Here is a 19,414-nt window from a genome sequence, read left to right as displayed (position 1 = left end):
GCAAGTAGATAAATAGGAACCGCTTTATAGCGGGCAGGTAAACGGCGTTTCCGTGTGCTGCGCTGGCTCGCCAGATGCAGCTTGTCACGCTGGCCACGTGACCCGGAAGTGTCTGCGGACAGCGCTGGCCCCCGGCCTCTAGAGTGAGATGGGCGCACAACCCCAGAGTCTGTCAAGACTGGCCCGTACGGGCAGGGGTACCTTTACCTTTACCTTAATCATTATTATTATTATAGTATTTTAAAAAATATCTGCTGTACCTCTGTTTCACCACATGAGGGCAGTGAGGAGCCGTTCCTTGCAGTTTGTGACATTAGGGCGACTTAGGGTGAAAAAGCCAGCTGCTCCCTGCAAACTCCCCCCCCCCCCGGATTTTTCCCACCCACCTGAGATTACCTGGACGGATCCGAGGGCAGCAGAGAGGGCGGGCGGGGGCATCTCCTTTCTGGCATTGATGACAAGTGCCAGCCCCGTGTCCTTCGACTGCTTCCTGCTGGATGGAAAGAGATGCAGAAAAACTGAGTCTGGAGGAATGGATGGTTTTTACTCCATGGTGGAAGAAGCAAACTCAAAAAACAAGTTTGAGTCCTTGCATGAGATGCTGCGGGAGGATTGACATTGTTGCACTTTCTGGCTCTATGGAGGGGGAGCTAAGGGGGCCACCCCCAGAAAAATTTTTTTTCTTTTTTTAAAATAAATATTTATTGAAATTTTCAAAAAAAAAAAAAGAAAAAACAAAAAAAAACAATTAAAAACACATAAAATTTGCATTTCTTACTATCAATAACCAATTTCCTTGACTTCCCCACACCTCCCCTTCTTGTATTCCAGTTCCAATTTTTAGCTCAGCAAGTTCTTGTCCCCAAACTTTACCTTATTTTCTTTAATTCATTTTAATTAACCAATTTTAACTTATAAACCTCAATCTTTATACATCAGTACTTATTCTTAAAAATCTTTTTCTAAGGTCGACCCCAATTCCCTTCCACGAATTCCCCATTTTTATGTTAGTAGCAAAACAAAATTAAATGAAACAGAATATAATTGTACACCCTTTGGATTTTCAAGGAGTGGGCCAGACCCCCTCTCTATTTTGCGGCCTGTGCAGTGCCGAATTTACGTATAAGCTCAACAAGCTCTAGCTTAGGGCTCCACTCTCCTGGGGGCCCCAAAAAAATTAAAGGAAAAAAACAACTGAATGTACATTTCTAAAATATAAGATAAAAAACCAATAAAATAAAACCTACCTACAGCAACAGTGTTTTGTGTTGTGTCGGCTCCTATGATGTAAATAATGGTCCTCGCCTGCTAGCCTGCTCCCTAAAAGATCACTGGTTTGCTCATTTATATATACAGGGTGCCTACATTCTGCTCTTTATAATTATTAGTAGTTTGCATCATATATGTACACCTATTATTATTTCATGTTATAGCAAGTTTCTAGAAACAAGATTATGAGTCTTTGTAAATTGTATTTCTAATGGAACTTTTGCTATTGCCAAATGCCAATGTGTTTGCATTATTAAGTTTGTTATGAATAAAAAAATTTTTAAGTTAGAGCTTAATAATTATTTCACTATTAATATACTTCTTCTTAACTGTATTTCAGTTCAACAATTACTTTGATAAAATACATATTTTGTTATGTGGAAATGGCTTTAGATACAGTGACAATTTGTTGTTGACAAAGGACAGCTGGACATATAAAGGGCCCCATTACCTTCAGGAGCTGAGGGCCGCATCAAACCTAAATTCGGCCCTGGGCCTGCGGTGGGCAACTCTACAATTCTATGATTGAAATCTGGAGGGCCAGGGACTTGCGGGACCAGGCGCCAGGCTCCCCATACCCCAACCCAGGGTGGATAAAAATCAATGATTTTTTATTATTATTTAAATTGGATTTTTTTAAAAAAATGCTTTTGGAGGAAAAATCTTTCTAAAGATAGTTTTCTATTTAAGTTACATTATTGTCCAAAGGCTATTCATCAGGAAAGAAGGATTTATTTTAAGATTTTCACGTGTGCTAAACTCATAAGTTTGAGTCTAAGGGGTTTTTTTATTTAAAAAATTGTTTATCCACATCAGTTAACAAACATGGATACATATGCTATAATGTTATTGTTTTAGTTAAATTGTTTAAATTGTTATTAAGGAAATCATTATTTTTCTCCTAATAAAGTACAGCAGAAAAGTTGTCCAAATATAAACAGTTGACTTATTAAACCTCACAATAATTTCATAATTATCTGTCTATGTATTTCTAACAGTATAACCAAATCAGTAATTTTTGATATAACTGCAAAAAAACTCTGAAAATTTATTATTCCAAAAAAAAAATTTCTCTTGTTGTCAATATTAAGATGATACCAGCAAGAATGAGTCATTCTGTAAAAGAAAAATGATTTAAATCAAGTCTTACTGACTAGTGACTTAAATCAATTTGGTTTAAATCACTAGTCAGTAAGACTTGATTTGATTTAAATCAATTTGATTTAAATCAAATCCAACCTGCCCCAACCCATATAAATAAGAGACCAATGAGGCTGGTTTTGGGGGTCAAAACGGGCTGTAACTATTGAATACAGATGAAAGAGGTTTGGCTTGTGCAGGGGGCAATCTAAATACATCCAGCCCGCTCATCGGAAGTGAAGAGTAGGTCGATCCAGGCGGGGGTTCCTGAGACTTACATAAAATAGGGCGACCCCCGCAGGGACCGCCGTCTGGGGGAATGACTTCGGCTCTGCCCCCCCGCCCCAGATCCCTTTGATCATGGGATACCCAGAGTTTGGGACATGGGTGGTGCTGTGGGTTAAACCACACAGCCTAGGACTTGCCGATCAGAAGGTCGGCGGTTCGAATCCCCGCAACGGGGTGAGCTCCCGTTGCTCGGTCCCTGCTCCTGCCAACCTAGCAGTTCATAAGCACGTCAAAGTGCAAGCAGATAAATAGATACCGCTCTGGGGGGAAGGTAAACGGCGTTTCCGTGCACTGCTGTGGTTCGCGGCTTAGTCATGCTGGTGGCGCTGTGGGTTAAACCACAGAGCCTAGGGCTTGCCGATCAGAAGGCTGGCGGTTCAAATCCCCGCAATGACGGGGTGAGCTCCCGTTGCTCGGTCCCTGCTCCTGCCAACCTAGCAGTTCGAAAGCACATCAAAGTTGCAAGTAGATAAATAGGTACCACTCCAGCGGGAAGGTAAATGGCATTTCCGTGTGCTGCTCTGGTTCGCCAGAAGCGGCGTAGTCATGCTGGCCACATGACCCGGAAGCTGTACGCCGGCTCCCTCGGCCAATAAAGCGAGATGAGCGCCGCAACCCCAGAGTCAGCCATGACTGGACCTAATGGTCAGGGGTCCCTTTACTTTTACCCAGGGTTTGGCCCTGATGCCCAACCACCAACGGAGCAACACTCGCCGCCAAACCACTCACATCTGCATCCACACCCTCATGCCTTCAATCGTATCTGACAACCAGAGCAGGTGAGCCCGGGGGCTCCTTCCAACGTGACGCTTCTATGATGTTATTTGTCTACGACTGCAGGAAAGAGACCTGAGCATCGTTCTCATTGACCATCACAGGAACTGACAAGGGAGGCCCAGGCGGCTGGCCGGCCGCTGAAGGAGGGGGACTGACCTAGACATGGTGCAAAGGAAGAGGAGAAGGCGTGCCACTTCTCTGGCTGAACACCACGGGGCTTGCCACGCTGGGCCACCGCTGCAGATCTGGACGATGGGTCTGCCAAGCTTATCCACGTTTCCTGGAGTCAAAGGAAAGTCAATGCGACCATAAATGTGATAAGATGCCAAGAGAGAGAGAGACTTAGTTCATTGATACCCCACCTTTTCCTCCAAGGTGTTCAAGGTGGTGTACTTGGTTCTCCCCCATTTTATCCTCACAAGAACCCTGTGAGGTAGGTCAGGCCAAGAGGCAGTAGCTGCCCCCAAGGTCAAAACCAGTGAGCTTCGTGGCTGAGTGGGAGGATTTGAACCCAGGACTCTCCCAACACTGCAACCCCCACTGGCTCTCGCATTCCCACACCTGCTTTTCAAAACCCTCCTGGTCTAGCGGCACCCATTATTATATTCAATAGAAGAAAAATATAAATGTGGATTTATTTATTATGGTCCGCTTTCTTTGGGGATAGCTAGAAAGGTTGCAACCTCAGGGCAGGAGCCACCAGAAAGTTCTCAGGTACTAGGCTTTCCAGACCAATGGAACAGTTTCCTGAAGTGGGGTGCATTAGTCTACTGCAGGATACAGTGAGCTGTGGTTCCCCCCAAGCCCAGATCACCCTGAGATGTTTTTAAAGTGGCCCATTGCAGTCTTTGGTACAAATGAGAGCTGTGCAAGAGGTCAGCTGCGTGCGAAGACGGTGACGGCACTATTGCAGCACTATTGCAGTACCTGGCAGACATACAATCCCAGAAGATAAAAGCTCAGGACTGAGCGCCTCCCACTGGGCCAGATCCTGTGGGCCAGATCCCGGAGGAGGCGATTCTCTGAGCAGGACATCTGCGGGGGACGTAGGAATGGCGACACTCTCCACATTCTTGGGAGCTGGAAGTTCTGAAAGCACAACGTCACCTGGCCAGGAGAAAGAGGTGAAAGTTAGAGAGTAGCAGAGATGGGTTGTCCCCAAACGCCATGATCTATGTTGATACACACCCATCACAAATCAGGACCACCCAAGAAGACCCCACAAATCAGGTCACAGTGTGCCCTGAAATCAGAGAATCTTAGACTGGGAAGGGATCTAAGGGTCATCTAGTCCAACCCCCTGCGATGCAGGAATCTCAGCTTCAGGCATCCATGACATGAACATCCAACCTCTGCTTAAAAACCTCCAAGGAAGGAGAGTCCACCACTTCTAGTAGCAGTCTGTTCCACTGTCCAGCAGCTCTTACTGTCAGAAAGTTTTTCGAATGTTTACTCGGAATCTCCTTTCTTGTAACTTGAAGCCATTAGTTCGAGTCCTACCCTTCAGAGAAGGAAAAATGCAGAGAGGAGGTGTCTCGTAGGCAAATCAGGGGAGAGACATATATTGGATCAGACCAAAGGCCCGTCTAGTCCGCAGTGGGAGGCAGCAGTGCTCCTGAATCCCAGCTGCTGTAAGAGAGAGGGCTGGGGAGAGGGCTCTTGTGCATTCAGAAGCATCGCTGCTTCCAGCTGTGGAAGCAGAGAAGAGCCATCAATAGCCCTCTCCTCCTTCATGAATTTGTTTGATCCTCTTTTAAGGGGATCTTCGGGGTTTGGGCTGGGTGTTCATCAGTATGCAGATGACACCCAGCTCTACCTCTCCTTTAAATCAGAACCAGTGAAGGCGGTGAAGGTCCTGTGTGAGTGCCTGGAGGCTGTTGGAGGATGGATGGCAGCTAACAGATTGAGGTTGAGTTCTGACAAGACAGCAGTACTGTTTTGGGGGGGACAGGAGGCGGGCAGGTGTGGAGGATTCCCTGGTCCTGAATGGGGTAATTGTGCCCCTGAAGGACCAGGTGCGCAGCCTGGGAGTCATTTTGGACTCACAGCTGTCCATGGAGGCACAGGTCAATTCTGTGTCCAGGGCAGCTGTTTATCAGCTCCATCTAGTACGCAGGATGAGACCCTCCCTGCCCGCAGACTGTCTTGCCAGAGTGGTGCATGCTCTAGTTATCTCTCACTTTGATTACTGCAATGCGCTCTATGTGGGGCTACCTTTGAAGGTGACCTAGAAACTGCAATTAATCCAGAATGCGGCAGCTAGACTGGTGACTGGGAGCGGCTGCCAAGACCATATAACACTGGTCCTGAGAGATCTGCATTGGCTCCCAGTACGTTTCCGAGCACAATTCAAAGTGTTGGTGCTGACCTTTAAAGCCCTAAATAGCCTTGGTCCAGTATATCTGAAGGAGCGTCTCCACCCCCATCAATCATTCAGCCTGGACCCTCTCAGAGTCTTCTGCTGGTTCCCTGTGAGAAGTGAGGTTACAGGGAACCAGGCAGAGGGCCTTCTTGGTAGTGGCACCCGCCTGTGGAACACCCTCCCATCAGTTGTAAAGGATATAAAGAACTATCTGACTTTTAGAAGACATCTGAAGGCAGCCCTGTTTAAGGAAATTTTAAGGGAATGGTTTTTTAAAAAAATGTTTTTAGATATGTTGTAAGCTGCCCAGAGTGGCTGGGGTATAAATAATGAAATATTATTATTATTATTATTATTATTATTATTATTATTATTATTATTAACCATTTGAACAGGAAGGCAGTCTGTTCATACTGTGTTGAAAGCCTCCCAGAGCGGCTGGGGGAACCCAGTCAGATTGGCGGCATATATATATGTGTGTGTGTGTGTGTGTGTGTGTGTGTGTGTGTGTGTGTGTGTTCCAAATTAGTGGCTATCACTGCCTCTTGTGGAATGCCCACCCTCCAGCCCTCCGTCGATGCCCACGAGTACCAGTCTTACGAAAGAAGGAGAAAAATTTCCCTCTGTCCCCTTTCTCCAAGCCATGCATAACTGTGTCGTGCGCCCTCTTTCTCCCCAATGCTGCAACTTTTGCACATAACCCTGAGCCAGAGATGCCAGTGCATCATGCAGACTTCAGTGTGTCTGACCCCCCGCAGGCCTCTGAGCATGCTTTTGCGCTGCTTCCTCCCAACCCTTCCCTTTATTCCCACTCTCACCTTTCCCAGCTGCCGCCTTTGCTCTGGCTGTGCGAGGAGAGCACACGGCCAACGTCCTTTTCCGGTGCCCCTCCTGGCCCTTCCCGGCCTTCTCCGCCCCTGGCAGTCCACCCGCCGAGGAGCCCAGCTGACGGTGGCCTTTCAGGAATGAGAATTTATTGCTGGCAGTGGGACAGTCGGCCGGAGGCTTCGGGAGTCTCGAGTGGCCTGGCTTGGAAGAGTCATCCTCCGCTTTCTCAATCGTCTTCGGCTCCTCAGAGAGGATTTGGGGAGCCCCCTGGCCTGATCCCTCCAGAGGCCACACGCCTGTGCTTTCCAAGGGGGAAGAGGAGCCCTGCTTCGATGTATCCATCTCTTCCAAAATAGCTGCCATCAACCCAGAGCTGAAGCTGACGGGGTTCTTGAGGGCCGCCACGTACGACTCACGGTACCTGCACCTCGGCTCATGGACCTTGGCGTCTTGGCCCAGCCGCCGCCTCAGACAAGGCGTGCAGGGCCCTTCCTCTGAGTTTTGCCCCTTCCCACAGCTCCAGCCCCCGGCCATCTCCCCATCGTCCCCGTTCACCAAAAGGAGGTCCTTCTCCACCTTGGGTGATGCTGCATCTCTGTGCAGCTGCTCCCCAAGGGCTGATCCTGTTGCCTTGACGGGAGGAGAATTATCCTGCTTCCCTTCTTCGGAAAACCCCAGGAGATTCACGTATTCGCCTTCCAGGTTGTCACCGATGATGTCGCACAGACTCGGCAAAGCAAATGGAGTGGATTTCTTCCAGGTTCCTTCTGCAACTTTGATGAGGCCAGGATACTTAACTGGAGAGGACTGCAAGCTCCCTGAGTCAGGACTGCAGTCCAGACGCAGGAGATTTGCTAGGAGGGCTGAGGACTCTTGCTCCACCAAACCCTCCGTTTTAGGCACCCCGACAAATTCCGGGGTGGCTATTTTATTCCACGGGAGGGGGACAATCCCATTCCCAGTGGCCACCAGGCAGGTGTGGAGTGTTGGCCGGTCCAGGTCTCGGTTGACCTCCTCCAGCCACTCTTTGGTGAACAGCAAGGAGCAGGAGGCTTCGGGGACGGAGATCTTCTCCACCGTGGTGAGGTCCCTGGAGAGGCACTTGACCACCAGGCAGGCTGACTGCTCCCCACAGGGCTCCGCTTGCAGGTAGAAGTCCCCCGGGCGAAGAAGGAGGGGGTTGAGCGCTCCGAGGTGGACAACCACTTTCTCGCGAAGGCACAGGGGCCACCCTTCGTGGAGGAAGACGCAGCCGGAGTAAGGAGCCTGCAGACGGGGACGAAAAAGGGGGAGAGAAGGAGAATATAATTATATTCTTTTCATATTTTCTTTTCTTGTGATTTTGGCATTTATGCCGGAAGACAATTATTAGAGGCCTTACAACACAATAGGCTCAATTCTAAGCTACCAACGGTTCAGGACCTGCTTTTTGACAGAAAAGATCAAATTACTTTAATAGTGGCTGAATTTTTGAGTGCTGTCCATGTAGAAAGACTGGGCCATTATAAAGAGATTTAGTGGTTCTTAATTGATTGGTGATGTGGTAATATTGTATTGTATTATTTATGCAAATTGATTTTCTCTGGAGTTAAAGATCCGACTGGGACAAACCTTCTTATGTTGAGCTCGTATTTAGCACAATTTGTATACGGTGTCTGTTTGATAATGTGTGGTCTGCTATGCCTAATAAAGGATCTATTTATTTATTTATAATTATGGGATGCAACTTCTCCTTGCTTTCTCAGCCTCAGTCCAGTATACATTGGCTCCCAGGACATTTCTGGGCACAATTCAAAGTGTTGGGGCTGACCTTTAAAGCCCTAAACAGCCTCGGCCCAGGATACCTGAAGGACCATCGTTCTGCCCGGACACTGAGGTCCAGCTCCGAGGGCCTTCTGGCGGTTCCCTCACTGCGAGAAGCCAAGTTACAGGGAACCAGGCAGAGGGCCTTCTCGGTGGTGGCGCCCGTCCTGTGGAACACCCTCCCACCAGATGTCAAAGAGAAGAAAAACTACCAGACTTTTAGAAGACATCTGAAGGCAGCCCTGTTTAGGGAAGCTTTTAATGTTTAATAGGCTATTGTATTTTAATATTGTGTTGGAAGCCGCACAGAGCGGCTGGAGAAACCCAGCCAGATGGGTGGGGTATAAATAAGAAATTATTATTATTATTATTATTATTATTATTATTATTATTATTACTATTCCATGGGCCTGCATTAGACAAGATCATGATGGGAGGATGTGGTCCTCTCTGCGCTTCTCCAATGCAACCAACCTCCATCTGTCATGCATGCTTTAATGGAGATTACTGCATTTGAAGGGGGTTGGACTAGATGGACTTGAGGGGTCCCTTCCCATTCTAACCTGGTGCCCTGTGGATGTTTTGGACTTTAGTGGAAAGGAGGAGGCTGAGAGGTGACATGATCGCCACCTTCAGATTTCAGAAGGGCTGTCTGGGTCCCAGGGAAGATGGAGCAAGCTTGAATAAGAAATCACGATAACAAACTTTTTATAAAAGAATGGAAATGGTTTATTGAATATTTACAGACAAATTGCAAGCAGATACAAACATTGGCAGGATTATTGTAATAACCTGCAGCTTCATAAGAGTTTATATTTAAAGTAGATAATTTAATTAAATGATAATTTAATTTAAGATAATCAAAGTAGCAAATTAAATGAATTTGGATATGCAGAAGATATTAACAACCACAGAAAGAGGGGGAAGGAAGTCAAACCTTGAAATGTTAAAATGATTGTGAAATGAATGAAATGTATAAATTTGAAAAGTATAAATAAAAACCTTTTTTTAAAAAAAGGAAGATGGAGCAGGCTTGTTTTCTGGTGCTTCAGAACCAGTGGGTTCAAATGACGAGGAAGGAGATTCTGGCTCGACATTAGGAAGAACTTTCTGAGAGAGGAATGGACGGTGGTGGATTGCCAAGGGTTGGACTAGATGAGCTGTGGGGTCCCTTCCACCTCTGTAATTCTAAGACTGTAGCCCCCATGGCAGAGACTGATGGCAGTTGCAGTCCAAGACCCCTGGAGGGCACCAGGTTGGGGAAGGATGCTCTAAAGGGCAGCTACCCAAAGCCCCGGCAATTCCTCTTGCACTTACGCAGGCCGCCTGCCGCACGTGCTCCAGAAGGCGCTTGGAAGGGATGAGGAAGTCCAACAGGCAGCACAGCCCATCGCTGTGGTATTTGGCCTCCAGGACACGGAAGAGCTGGCTGAGGACAATGGGGGCCGTGATGTCAAACGGGGGGTAGAGGCCCGAGAGCGTGTTCTGCACGGCAACATCCAGGGATTGGGGGTCCTTTAAGGGAAGGGGGACAGCAAGCAGTCAGAGCAGTTCACAATCAATTACATATACAGACACACATATGAATTCATCTTGTTTTGAGTCAGACCCTGGGGTCATCTGGCTCAGAATCAGATCTCGTCCATTGTGGTTTCTCTCCGTTTTGATTCCCCCCCCCCCCCCCCAGGTCTCAAGACCAGATCTCCCCATTTGTATGCCGGTTCCTGCATTGCAGAGGGTTGGACTGGATGATTTCTGGGGGCCCCTTCCTACCCTCCAGTTCTATGGTTCTCTGAGTTTCTCACTCCTCTTTAGGCTTTCAGGGCACAAACAAGCCACAGAGCTTTATCTCTGCCCTTGCCAGCTTCGACCTACAGCAGAGGCAATTTGCCTCATAGGTCACAGTCTGTATTTAGCTCTCCTTGACGCGGACGGGCAGGGATGGGGGGCCAGATGCCTCAGCAAAGATGAAGGCTGGCTTATGAGCCAGTGCCACCGGTGGCTGTCTCAGTAGGCTTCTCTTGTGGCCACCAACGTCCCACAACAATGAAGGACAATGGTGCTGGTCGACAAATATTTTGGCCTGGAGGCCTTGAGTCTTGGAACTCTCTGGACAGCTTTCAAAACTTTTTTAAAAACCCAGTTAATACACACATTTCCAACTATCATCACTGGTCAAACAGGTTAGCAGGATTTTGCTGTGTTCCAAAAACCTGCAGCACCTATTTATTTCCTTATTTGCTACCTTTATACCCACTTTTCCTTCAAGGAGCTCAGGGTGGCATACATAATTCTCCTCATTGTTTTATCCTTGCAACAACAGCCCTGTGAGGTAGGTGAGGCTGAGAGGCAGTGGCCAGCCCCCAAGGTCACCCAGTGAGCTTCATGGCTGAGTGGCAGGATTTGAACCCTGGTCTCTCCCAGATCTTTGTCCAACCCTCTAACTAGCAACCACTGCTTTGCCACTGGCTCTCTACGCTTGTTTAACCTTCTGCATTTCACGGGGTTGGACTAGGTGACCCTGGGGTGTCCCTTCCAACTCTATGATTCTGTGATAGCAAGGGAGATGAGGTGAGTAGACCTATATACAGCATCACCTCCTGGCAAATAGAAGGGGAAGAAATGGAGGCAGTGGGAGATTTTACTTTCTTGGGCTCCATGATCACTGCAGATGGTGACAGCAGTCACGAAATTAAAAGACGCCTGCTTCTTGGGAGGAAAGCAATGACCAACCTAGACAGCATCTTAAAAAGTAGAGACATCACCTTGCCAACAAAGGTCCGTATAGTAAAAGCTATGGTTTTCCCAGTAATGTATGGAAGTAAGAGCTGGACCATAAAGAAGGCTGATCACCGAAGAATGGATGCTTTTGAATTATGGTGCTGGAGGAGACTCTTGAGAGTCCCATGGACTGCAAGAAGATCAAACCTCTCCATTCTGAAGGAAATCAGCCCTGAGTGCTCACCGGAAGGACAGATCCTGAAGCTGAGGCTCCATTACTTTGGCCACCTCATGAGAAGAGAAGACTCCCTGGAAAAGACCCTGATGTTGGGAAAGATGGGGGGCACAAGGAGAAGGGGACTACAGAGGACGAGATGACTGGACAGTGTTCTCGAAGCTACCAGCATGAGTTTGACCAAACTGCGGGAGGCAGTGGAAGACAAGAGGGCCTGGTGAGCTCTGGTCCATTGGGTCATGAAGAGTCGGACACAACTAAACGACTAAACAACTAAACAACAACAACAATAGAGTGGTACCTCAGGTTACGTACTTAATTCGTTCCAGATGTCCTTTCTTAACCTGAAACTGTTCTTAACCTGAAGCACCACTTTAGCTAATGGGGCCTCCCGCTGCTGCCATGCAATTTCTGTTCTCATCCTGAAGCAAAGTTCTTAACCCGAGGTACTATTTCTGGGTTAGCGGAGTCTGTAACCTGAAGCATCTGTAACCTGAAGCGTCTGTAACCCGAGGTACCACTGTATACAGCTTGGGTAACTAGGGCTCCAATCACAAGACTCTGAAAAGTTCTCATCTGGCTCCAGCGTGAGATTAAACCTTTCTGGATCTCAGCTTCTGGCAAGCCTCTGTTTGTGTTGAGATGGAAACCTCTGACCAGGAAATCTCTCCCTGGCCTCTGTGTTTGCACAGAGGGCTCTTGGCGGTGCCTCGATCACCCGTCCAATGTAAGCAAGTCAAGCGCTGGCCGGTCCTGACGCCCCTGGCCTGGGGGACCTGAGTCCCAAAGAGCACCCTCCCTCCTCCCTCTTGCTCCCGGGGTGGCCTCTGGGGAGCTGCTCCCGCTCAGCCCGACATGAAAGATGTTTGCGGAGCTCTGTTCCCGCAGCCCACGCTCTGGAGGGACCACCCCATTTACCCTGCAAGCCAGACCTCTTCCCAGACTCTGCGTTCCTGGCAGATGGCCGAGGAGGAGGAGGAGGAGTAGGAGAAGCTGATCCTGCGTGATGAGAGGAAGATCTTGTGAGAGGGCCTGCTGCTCTCCCCAAAAACATCTCTGCCTCCCACAAAAGCTGCAGCGCTGCCAGCCAGCCCTGGAAATTTTATCACACTCCTCGTGATGCTCCCTTGCGGCGCTCCCTGCCAAAAGCCCTGGCTTCGGGAATCAGGCGGCCAAATGGAAATCCCAGCTGCGCCGAGGAGCTGGGTTTAAATTGGAAGGAACTTGCACCTCCTCTCCGTCCCGTTCTGTTTATGGAAAAGTTCTGGGAAGCGTTTGCGCAGCTGAAGGAATGCTTCGTGCCGGTGGATAGTATTGCCGGGGCTGGATCTTGTTAGCTGACCTGCTGGAATGCTTTGCGCTCATCTAAACATCAGAGGTTTCGGTGGAGATGGTCATGTTCATGGACCCAGAAATCTGTAGAAGCCTCATCCTGTCCAAACCCCTGTGGTTGTGTTACATTGCGATGTGTTATAATTATGGTCATTGTGTTTAAATTGTTAAACCTGTAAACGGAATGTGATTCAGAAGGTGACGGAGCGCGGGCCAGAGAGTGGAAGAAATCTCTCTCTGCTGTGAGAACTGTTTCAGATTTTAGACACTTGACGAGTAGTTTGGGGCCAAAATTAAGCCTAGAGTCATTATTTTGTCTCGCTAAAACCACAGCTGAAAAATCAGAGGGTGCAACTGAGTCCCACTGAATTCAACGTCTAAATCTGGCTGATTTTAGCAAATCAGGTTTGCGCTTGAAGCAAAATGTGAATCATGCATTTCACGGAATGAAAATTCTGCTCTCTCCTCACAAGGTATTCTAGAAGGTCTTTGAGTGGAGGACTTTGCTTCCTCACTTTTGACCTGGGGGGGGGGTAGGTGGGCTTCCCTGAAAGCTCCTCCCTTTCCCATGAAAACCCCATAACCTTCTGGTGCAGCAGGACATGGGGGGCAGAGAAGAAACACTGCTCCGGATCCCACCCCATCACTTCAAACACACGGTTTGAGGCATTTTATGGCTTGGTGAGGACTACTGTTGTTATTTCAGAGATTTGAGGCTTTGCCTCTTCTTTGGCTTCCCACTGCCTCAAAAAGACTTGTGGGCCCCGCAAGCCTCCTGTAACTTTCCTGCTTCTCCCCCAAAATTTATTCTGCATAAAAAGAGTTTGCTGGATAAGGCCAAGGGCCCATCTAGTCCAGCCTCCTGTTCTCACTGTGGCCCATCAGGTGCCCCTTAGGGAAGCCTGCAAGCAGGATCTGAGCATAATAATAATAATAATAATAATAATAATAATAATAATTTATTTGTACCCCGCCCATCTGGCTGGGTTTCCCCAGCCACTCTGGGTGGCTTCCAACAAAGATTAAAAAAATATTAAAATGTCACACATTAAAAACTTCACTGAACAGGGCTGCCTTCAGATGTCTTCTAAATGTCAGGTAGTTGTTTATCTCTTTGACATCTGGTGGGAGGGCGTTCCACAGGGCGGGTGCCACCACCGAGAAGGCCCTCTGCCTGGTTCCCTGTAGACTCACTTCTCGCAATGAGGGAACTGCCAGAAGGCCCTTGGAGCTGGACCTCAGTGTCTGGGCAGAGTCCTCTCTCCTCCTGTGGTTTCCAGAAACTGGGGTTCAGAAGACTTACTGTCTCCAGTGTGGAGGCAGCACAGAGCCATCCTGGCTAGGAGCCCTTGATAGCCCCCTTCTGCATGAATTTGTCTCAAACTTCTTTTAAAGCCATCTAGGTTGGTGGTCATCACAGTTCATCCCTCTTTGCTCTCTGCCTCTGAAGCCCCTTATCAAAACCAACTTCTCTCCTTCTCTTCTGCAAGGGGGAGAGAGAATCATCTAAATCTGAGGGAGGGAGGGAGCAAGGCTGCCTGAGGGGTCCCAGCTGCAAGGATCCAGCCAAGCGCTCAGACTGTCACTCAGAGGCAGCCTTGTGCCAATGGAGCCGAAAGGGGAAAGGGGAAAGGGCTGGGTGGGTGGGTGTGCTGAGGGCGAGCAGATCTATTAAGTCCTCTGTTTTCTGGACCTGATCCCTTCTGTCTGCAATGAGGCAGAGCCAGGCGGTTTTCCTAACCGCATCGGCTTCCCAGTCCCACACACTCCCTTTCCAAACAGCTGCTAATGATCTCTGCATCCCTCAGCCCCTCTCTCGGTGCCAAACTTTTGTTCCGAGCGGCAAGCTGTGCGTGAGAAAGGGGATCCTCTTCCCAGGCTGGGAGAGGAGGAGGAGGAGGGAACCTGCTTCATCTTGCAAACTGAGAAGCAGGAGCCCTGGCTGGTAGGCCTAAGAACATAAGGAGAGCTGGCTGCTGGATCAGGCCCATGGCTCATCTAGTCCACAATCCTGTTTTCACAGGGGCCAGCCAGGTGCCAGTTACAGGAAGCCCACAAGCAAGACCTGAGCACAAGAACAGCTTTCCCGCCAGCAGATCCCAGCAACTCCCAACAGCTACAGCTTTGTCAATAGTGACTGAGCTGAGCAACTGTTGAAGAAGAAACAGCCGACAATGCCATATCCTCCAGCATTTCTCCAATGAAAATAGGGAGCTTCCAACATATAGAAGAACATCGGACATTTAAAAACTTCCCCATACAGGTCTGCCTTCAGATGTCTTCTAAAGTTTGTATAGTTACTGATCTCCTTGGCTCGGGGGTCGCATAACTCCCTAACCTCCAGCATTTCTATGTTGAAAATAGGGACGTCCAAAGGAAAAGAGATGGGATGTGGGTGGCACTGTGGGTTAAACCACAGAGCCTAGGACTTGCCGATCAGAAGGTTGGTGGTTCGAATCCCCGCGACGGGGTGAGCTCCCGTTGCTCGGTCCCTGCTCCTGCCCACCTAGCAGTTCGAAAGCATGTCAAAGTGCAAGTAGATCAATAGGTACTGCTCCGGTGGGAAGGTAATCGGCGTTTCCGTGCGCTGCTCTGGTTCGCCAGAAGCAGCTTAGTCCTGCTGGCCACATGACCCGGAAGCTGTATGCCGGCTCCCTCGGCCAGTAAAGCGAGATGAGCACCACAACCCCAGAGTCGGTCACGACTGGACCTAATGGTCAGGGGTCCCTTTACCTTTAAGGAAAAGAGGGACATTCCAGGATCAAATGAGAAACTGGGGCAACTTCAGGGCTGACCCTGGAAAACAGGGACACTTGGAGGGTCTGCGAGGATGCAGTACTCCAGAGTTGGGTTGGAGCACTCATAAAATCAATAGCCACTCTTATATTTTGCCCTGTGCTTTCTAGGCAAAGGTCCTGTGCTTTAAAGCTCTGTGTCTGGGTGCTCTTCACGCCTCTCCCCCCCCCCCCCGGCAAAAACCTGCTCTTTAAAGCTGAAGCACAACTCAAGACAATTCCGTTTCTCCACGGATTGCCGTTTGCTCCGATTCCGTGGTAAAGAGTGGGTTTCGCAGTGAGAGCTCTGGGGCGAAAAATGAGAGCTAGGATAGAGAACTCTGAAGCACTGACCTGCCTGGGAAGCACAGAGGGAAGGTAGGTGTGGATAAGCCCATAGACCCATAGAATGGGATCTAGAAGTAACCTCATCTAGTCAAACCCCCTTCAAAGCAGGAATCCTGGACAGATGGCCGCCACCAAAACTCTGTTTAGAAACCTCCAGTGAAGGAATGCTACATCGGCACCTCCACTGGTACAAACCGAGGCAGGACAATATGTGTGGAGGGCAGGAGCATCATAGAACTGTAGAGCTGCAAGGGGACACCAAGGGTCATCTAGTCTTGCAATGCAAGGATCACAGGCACCGAATCCCTGACCTAGTGGCCCTGCCACCTCTCCTTAAGAGCCTTCAATGAAGGAAACTCCACCCCCTTCCAAGGTGGTCCTTTTCACTCTCAAACTGTTCCCACCCTCAGAAAGTTCTTCCAAATGTTGAGTCAGACTCTCCTTCCTTGTCATTTGAGTCCATTAGTTGGGGCCCTCCCTTCTTGGAGTAGCAGAAAGCAAGCTTGCTCCATCTTCCATCTGACCTTCAGATATTTGAAGATGGGTGTCACGTTACCTCTCATGTCTTGTCCAGGCTAAACATACCCAACGCCCTCAGTCTGCAAGATCCTGGTCCAAATCAACATTTTTGAACCAATATATAAATATGTGCAACAGGCAAAGGTGTCTCCTTAACCAGCCGAGTGAGGTCAAGTGAGGTCAGGCTATCCTCCGCCAAGGGGAAAGCACCCAAAAGTTTGCACGTCGCAAGAAGCACCTGCACCTCCAACCCTTTGCTCAGGGTGACATTACTGGCAACTAGAGGTACTCCAAAGAATCACACACTTTCTCCTGCACTGATTGAATTCCTGACACTTCACTCATGACAGGTACAAAGGAACACAGGTGGCTGCCTTATCCTGAGTCAGGCCATTGCTCCACCCAGTTCAGTACTGTCTACCCTGACTGGCAGCAGCTGTCCGGGGTTTCAGGCAGCGAAATCTCCCAACCCTTTCCAGAGATACTCTTGAGGAGCGATCCTGGGGCCTCCTGCCACTGAGCCCCTCCCCAAGCCCAAAGATGTCCAACGGCTTCAGGAATGATGCTTTGACTCAGCCCAGAAACCACGAGGAATCTTGTTGGATCCAAAGGCCTGCTGACTGTGGCACCATCTCAGATGCCACTTTGCTGAAGCAGAGCAGAGGCGACCTTGCTGGCCTCACCTCTTGTCCCAAACCACCAGGGGCATCCCTGGCGTGAACACAACTGCTTAAAAACTCTCTCATCATCAGCTTCCCATCTCCGTCAATTCCCACGGAAGGTCCACAGGCTTTGCAAAATCTACACCCAACAGCTGCTGGGAAACCAATGAAATGCCCCGTCTGACTAAGAAGGTCCTCCAACCGCTCCAGACCGGCTGTCTTTTGAAGGAGCAGGTGGTTGCAGGAACCTTATTTAGAGCAGCCTCGTTCCATCGGACAGGCACCTGCAGCTCTGGAAAGCTCTCAGAACAAGAAGAGAATCATAGAATCGGAGAACTGTAGAGTTGGAAGGGACCCCGAGGGTCATCTAGTCAAAGGTCATCAAGAGAAAGCGGACCTCTTGATAATTCCAAATGCCGAGTCATAGAATCAAAGAAGGGGTCCCAAGGGTCAGCTAGCCCAACCCCCTGGAATGCAGGAATCACAGCTAAAAAGTCCCTGACAGGTGGCCCTCCGACCCCAGTTTAAACACCTCCTATGAAGGAGAGAAAAGGGACGCGGGTGGCGCTGTGGGTTAAACCACAGAGCCTAGGGCTTGTCGATCAGAAGGTTGGCGGTTCGAATCCCCGCGACGGGGTGAGCTCCTGTTGCTCGGTCCCTGCTCCTGCCAACCTAGCAGTTCAAAAGCACATCAAAGTGCAAGTAGATAAATAGGTACCGCTCCGGCGGGAAGGTAAACAGCATTTCCGTGCGCTGCTCTGGTTCACCAGAAGCGGCTTAGTCCTGCTGGCCACATGACCCGGAAGCTGTACGCCAGCTCCCTTGGCCAATAAAGCGAGATGAGCACCACAACCCCAGAGTCGGCCACGACTGGACCTAATGGTCAGGGGTCCCTTTACCTTTGCCTTTTATGAAGGAGAGACTTTCCCAGGAAGCCCATTCCACGGCCGAACAGCCACAAGGACAATCTGTATCCTACACTGATCCCAATTCCTCCTCCCTCCCACTTATTTAAAGAAGCAAACCCGTAGCCTGGAGCAGAAGCCCCCTCCTCCCTCCCTGCTGCCCCATCTTAGCTGCCCCACAAGGTCGACAGAGAGGCGAAAGAGGAGGGTCTCACGGTGTGGCCGAGCCAGGGAGAAACTAAACAGCCACAAACGAAGCCCTTCGGATTACCATGGTTCCCTCGGAAGCGACGCTGGAGGGGCAGAGAAGCGAGGGGGGCACCAAGTCCCAGCGCCGCCGCCGCCCCCTCCCAAAGAAACCTCCTGGATCACTTGTTGGCAAACTCCGTGCTGCTGCGCCTGGGTCTCGCGTCAAGCTCCTTCCCAGCCATCTGGGCTGCTGGGCTTGTCTTCTGCGGTGGGGGCACCACGACGGACCCCAGGTGTGCCCCACACCCCCCAAGGAGACAGCGGGGAGGCCTCAGGCCAGCTTGCAAACCCTCCAGCCTCAACCCTGCCAGAGTCCAGCGCCACTGGTTGCTCCTCTCCAAACTTCTCCCATCCTTCGCGTCTTGCAAAAGAAAAAGGAGCCCGCTCTCTCTAGCTGCGAGGGGGAGGGATTGAGGAGTGGAAAGGAGGAGAAAAGACGGGGGGGGAGGCTGTCTGAGCTTTAAAAAGCTGCCTCTCTCTCTCTCTTTCCCTGGCTAGCGTTGCTGGAGAGGCTCTCGCAGAGCAATGCCAGAGCCAGCGAACAGCGGTCCTCTTTGTGCCCAGCGGCAGAGGCCCTGCCCCGTGGCCAGACAGGCCTGGAACCAGCTGCAGGGTGCCCAGGAAGGCTTGGGGGGTGCAGGATCCAGCCATGATGTCACACGGACCCTTTGCACCTGGGATCAAAGCCGCCAGGTCAACGGGCCAGCGAAACCATCGCCCTCCTTCCAGGCTTGTTTCTGTCCAGCTGTCCTTTTGCGCGCGCGCACTCACCAAATCCTCCCCGCGGTTTCTTTTCTCTCCTTGTGCTCTGAAAGGGGCCTGCCAGCCGCAGAGGCCTGTCAATGGGGCAGCTAAGCTTAAGGGGGGCCCTTCCCCCCGTTTCCTTTCTAAGGAGGTGACGGCATCCCCTTCCCCAGCTCTTGGATGCAGAAGAACTCAGGGGAGCGAAATAAGCTGGGTGGGAAGTGGGGAATCAAGGAGGATGCAGATCTCCACCGGTCCATACGCAACACCCCAATTATTTTATTTTTTTTGCTTCCGAATGCACATTTCCCAAGACGGAGGCCTCTTTCGTGCCGCACTCAGAGGTGTTTCTGCGCCTCTCAGACTGGGCTTGTGTAGAATTCATGGAGGAGAGGCTGTCGATGGCTCCTAGCCAGGACTCCGCAGTCAGAGGCAGCAAGTCCCAATTGCTGGAAACT

General features: G+C 49.8%; 1 protein-coding gene across 1 annotated transcript in view; it reads right to left on the bottom strand.

Annotated features, from left to right (window-relative positions):
• KIAA1755 (KIAA1755 ortholog) overlaps positions 1 to 18,972 on the bottom strand; it is a 36,268-nt gene extending 17,296 nt beyond the window's left edge. The window contains exons 1-6 of the mRNA XM_053394740.1: positions 18,235 to 18,972; positions 9,785 to 9,982; positions 6,655 to 7,930; positions 4,402 to 4,581; positions 3,631 to 3,754; positions 397 to 490 (exon numbers count right to left, since the gene is read on the bottom strand). Of these exons, the coding sequence (XP_053250715.1) occupies positions 397 to 490; positions 3,631 to 3,754; positions 4,402 to 4,581; positions 6,655 to 7,930; positions 9,785 to 9,982; positions 18,235 to 18,237 (1,875 nt within the window). The 5' untranslated portion in view covers positions 18,238 to 18,972. The remainder of the gene's footprint in view (positions 1 to 396; positions 491 to 3,630; positions 3,755 to 4,401; positions 4,582 to 6,654; positions 7,931 to 9,784; positions 9,983 to 18,234) is intronic.
• Positions 18,973 to 19,414: the final 442 nt, after the last annotated feature.

This window comes from Podarcis raffonei, chromosome 6 (assembly GCF_027172205.1).
Source record: "Podarcis raffonei isolate rPodRaf1 chromosome 6, rPodRaf1.pri, whole genome shotgun sequence".
NCBI lineage: Eukaryota > Metazoa > Chordata > Lepidosauria > Squamata > Lacertidae > Podarcis > Podarcis raffonei.
This window is presented reverse-complemented; position numbering and strand designations above follow the sequence as displayed.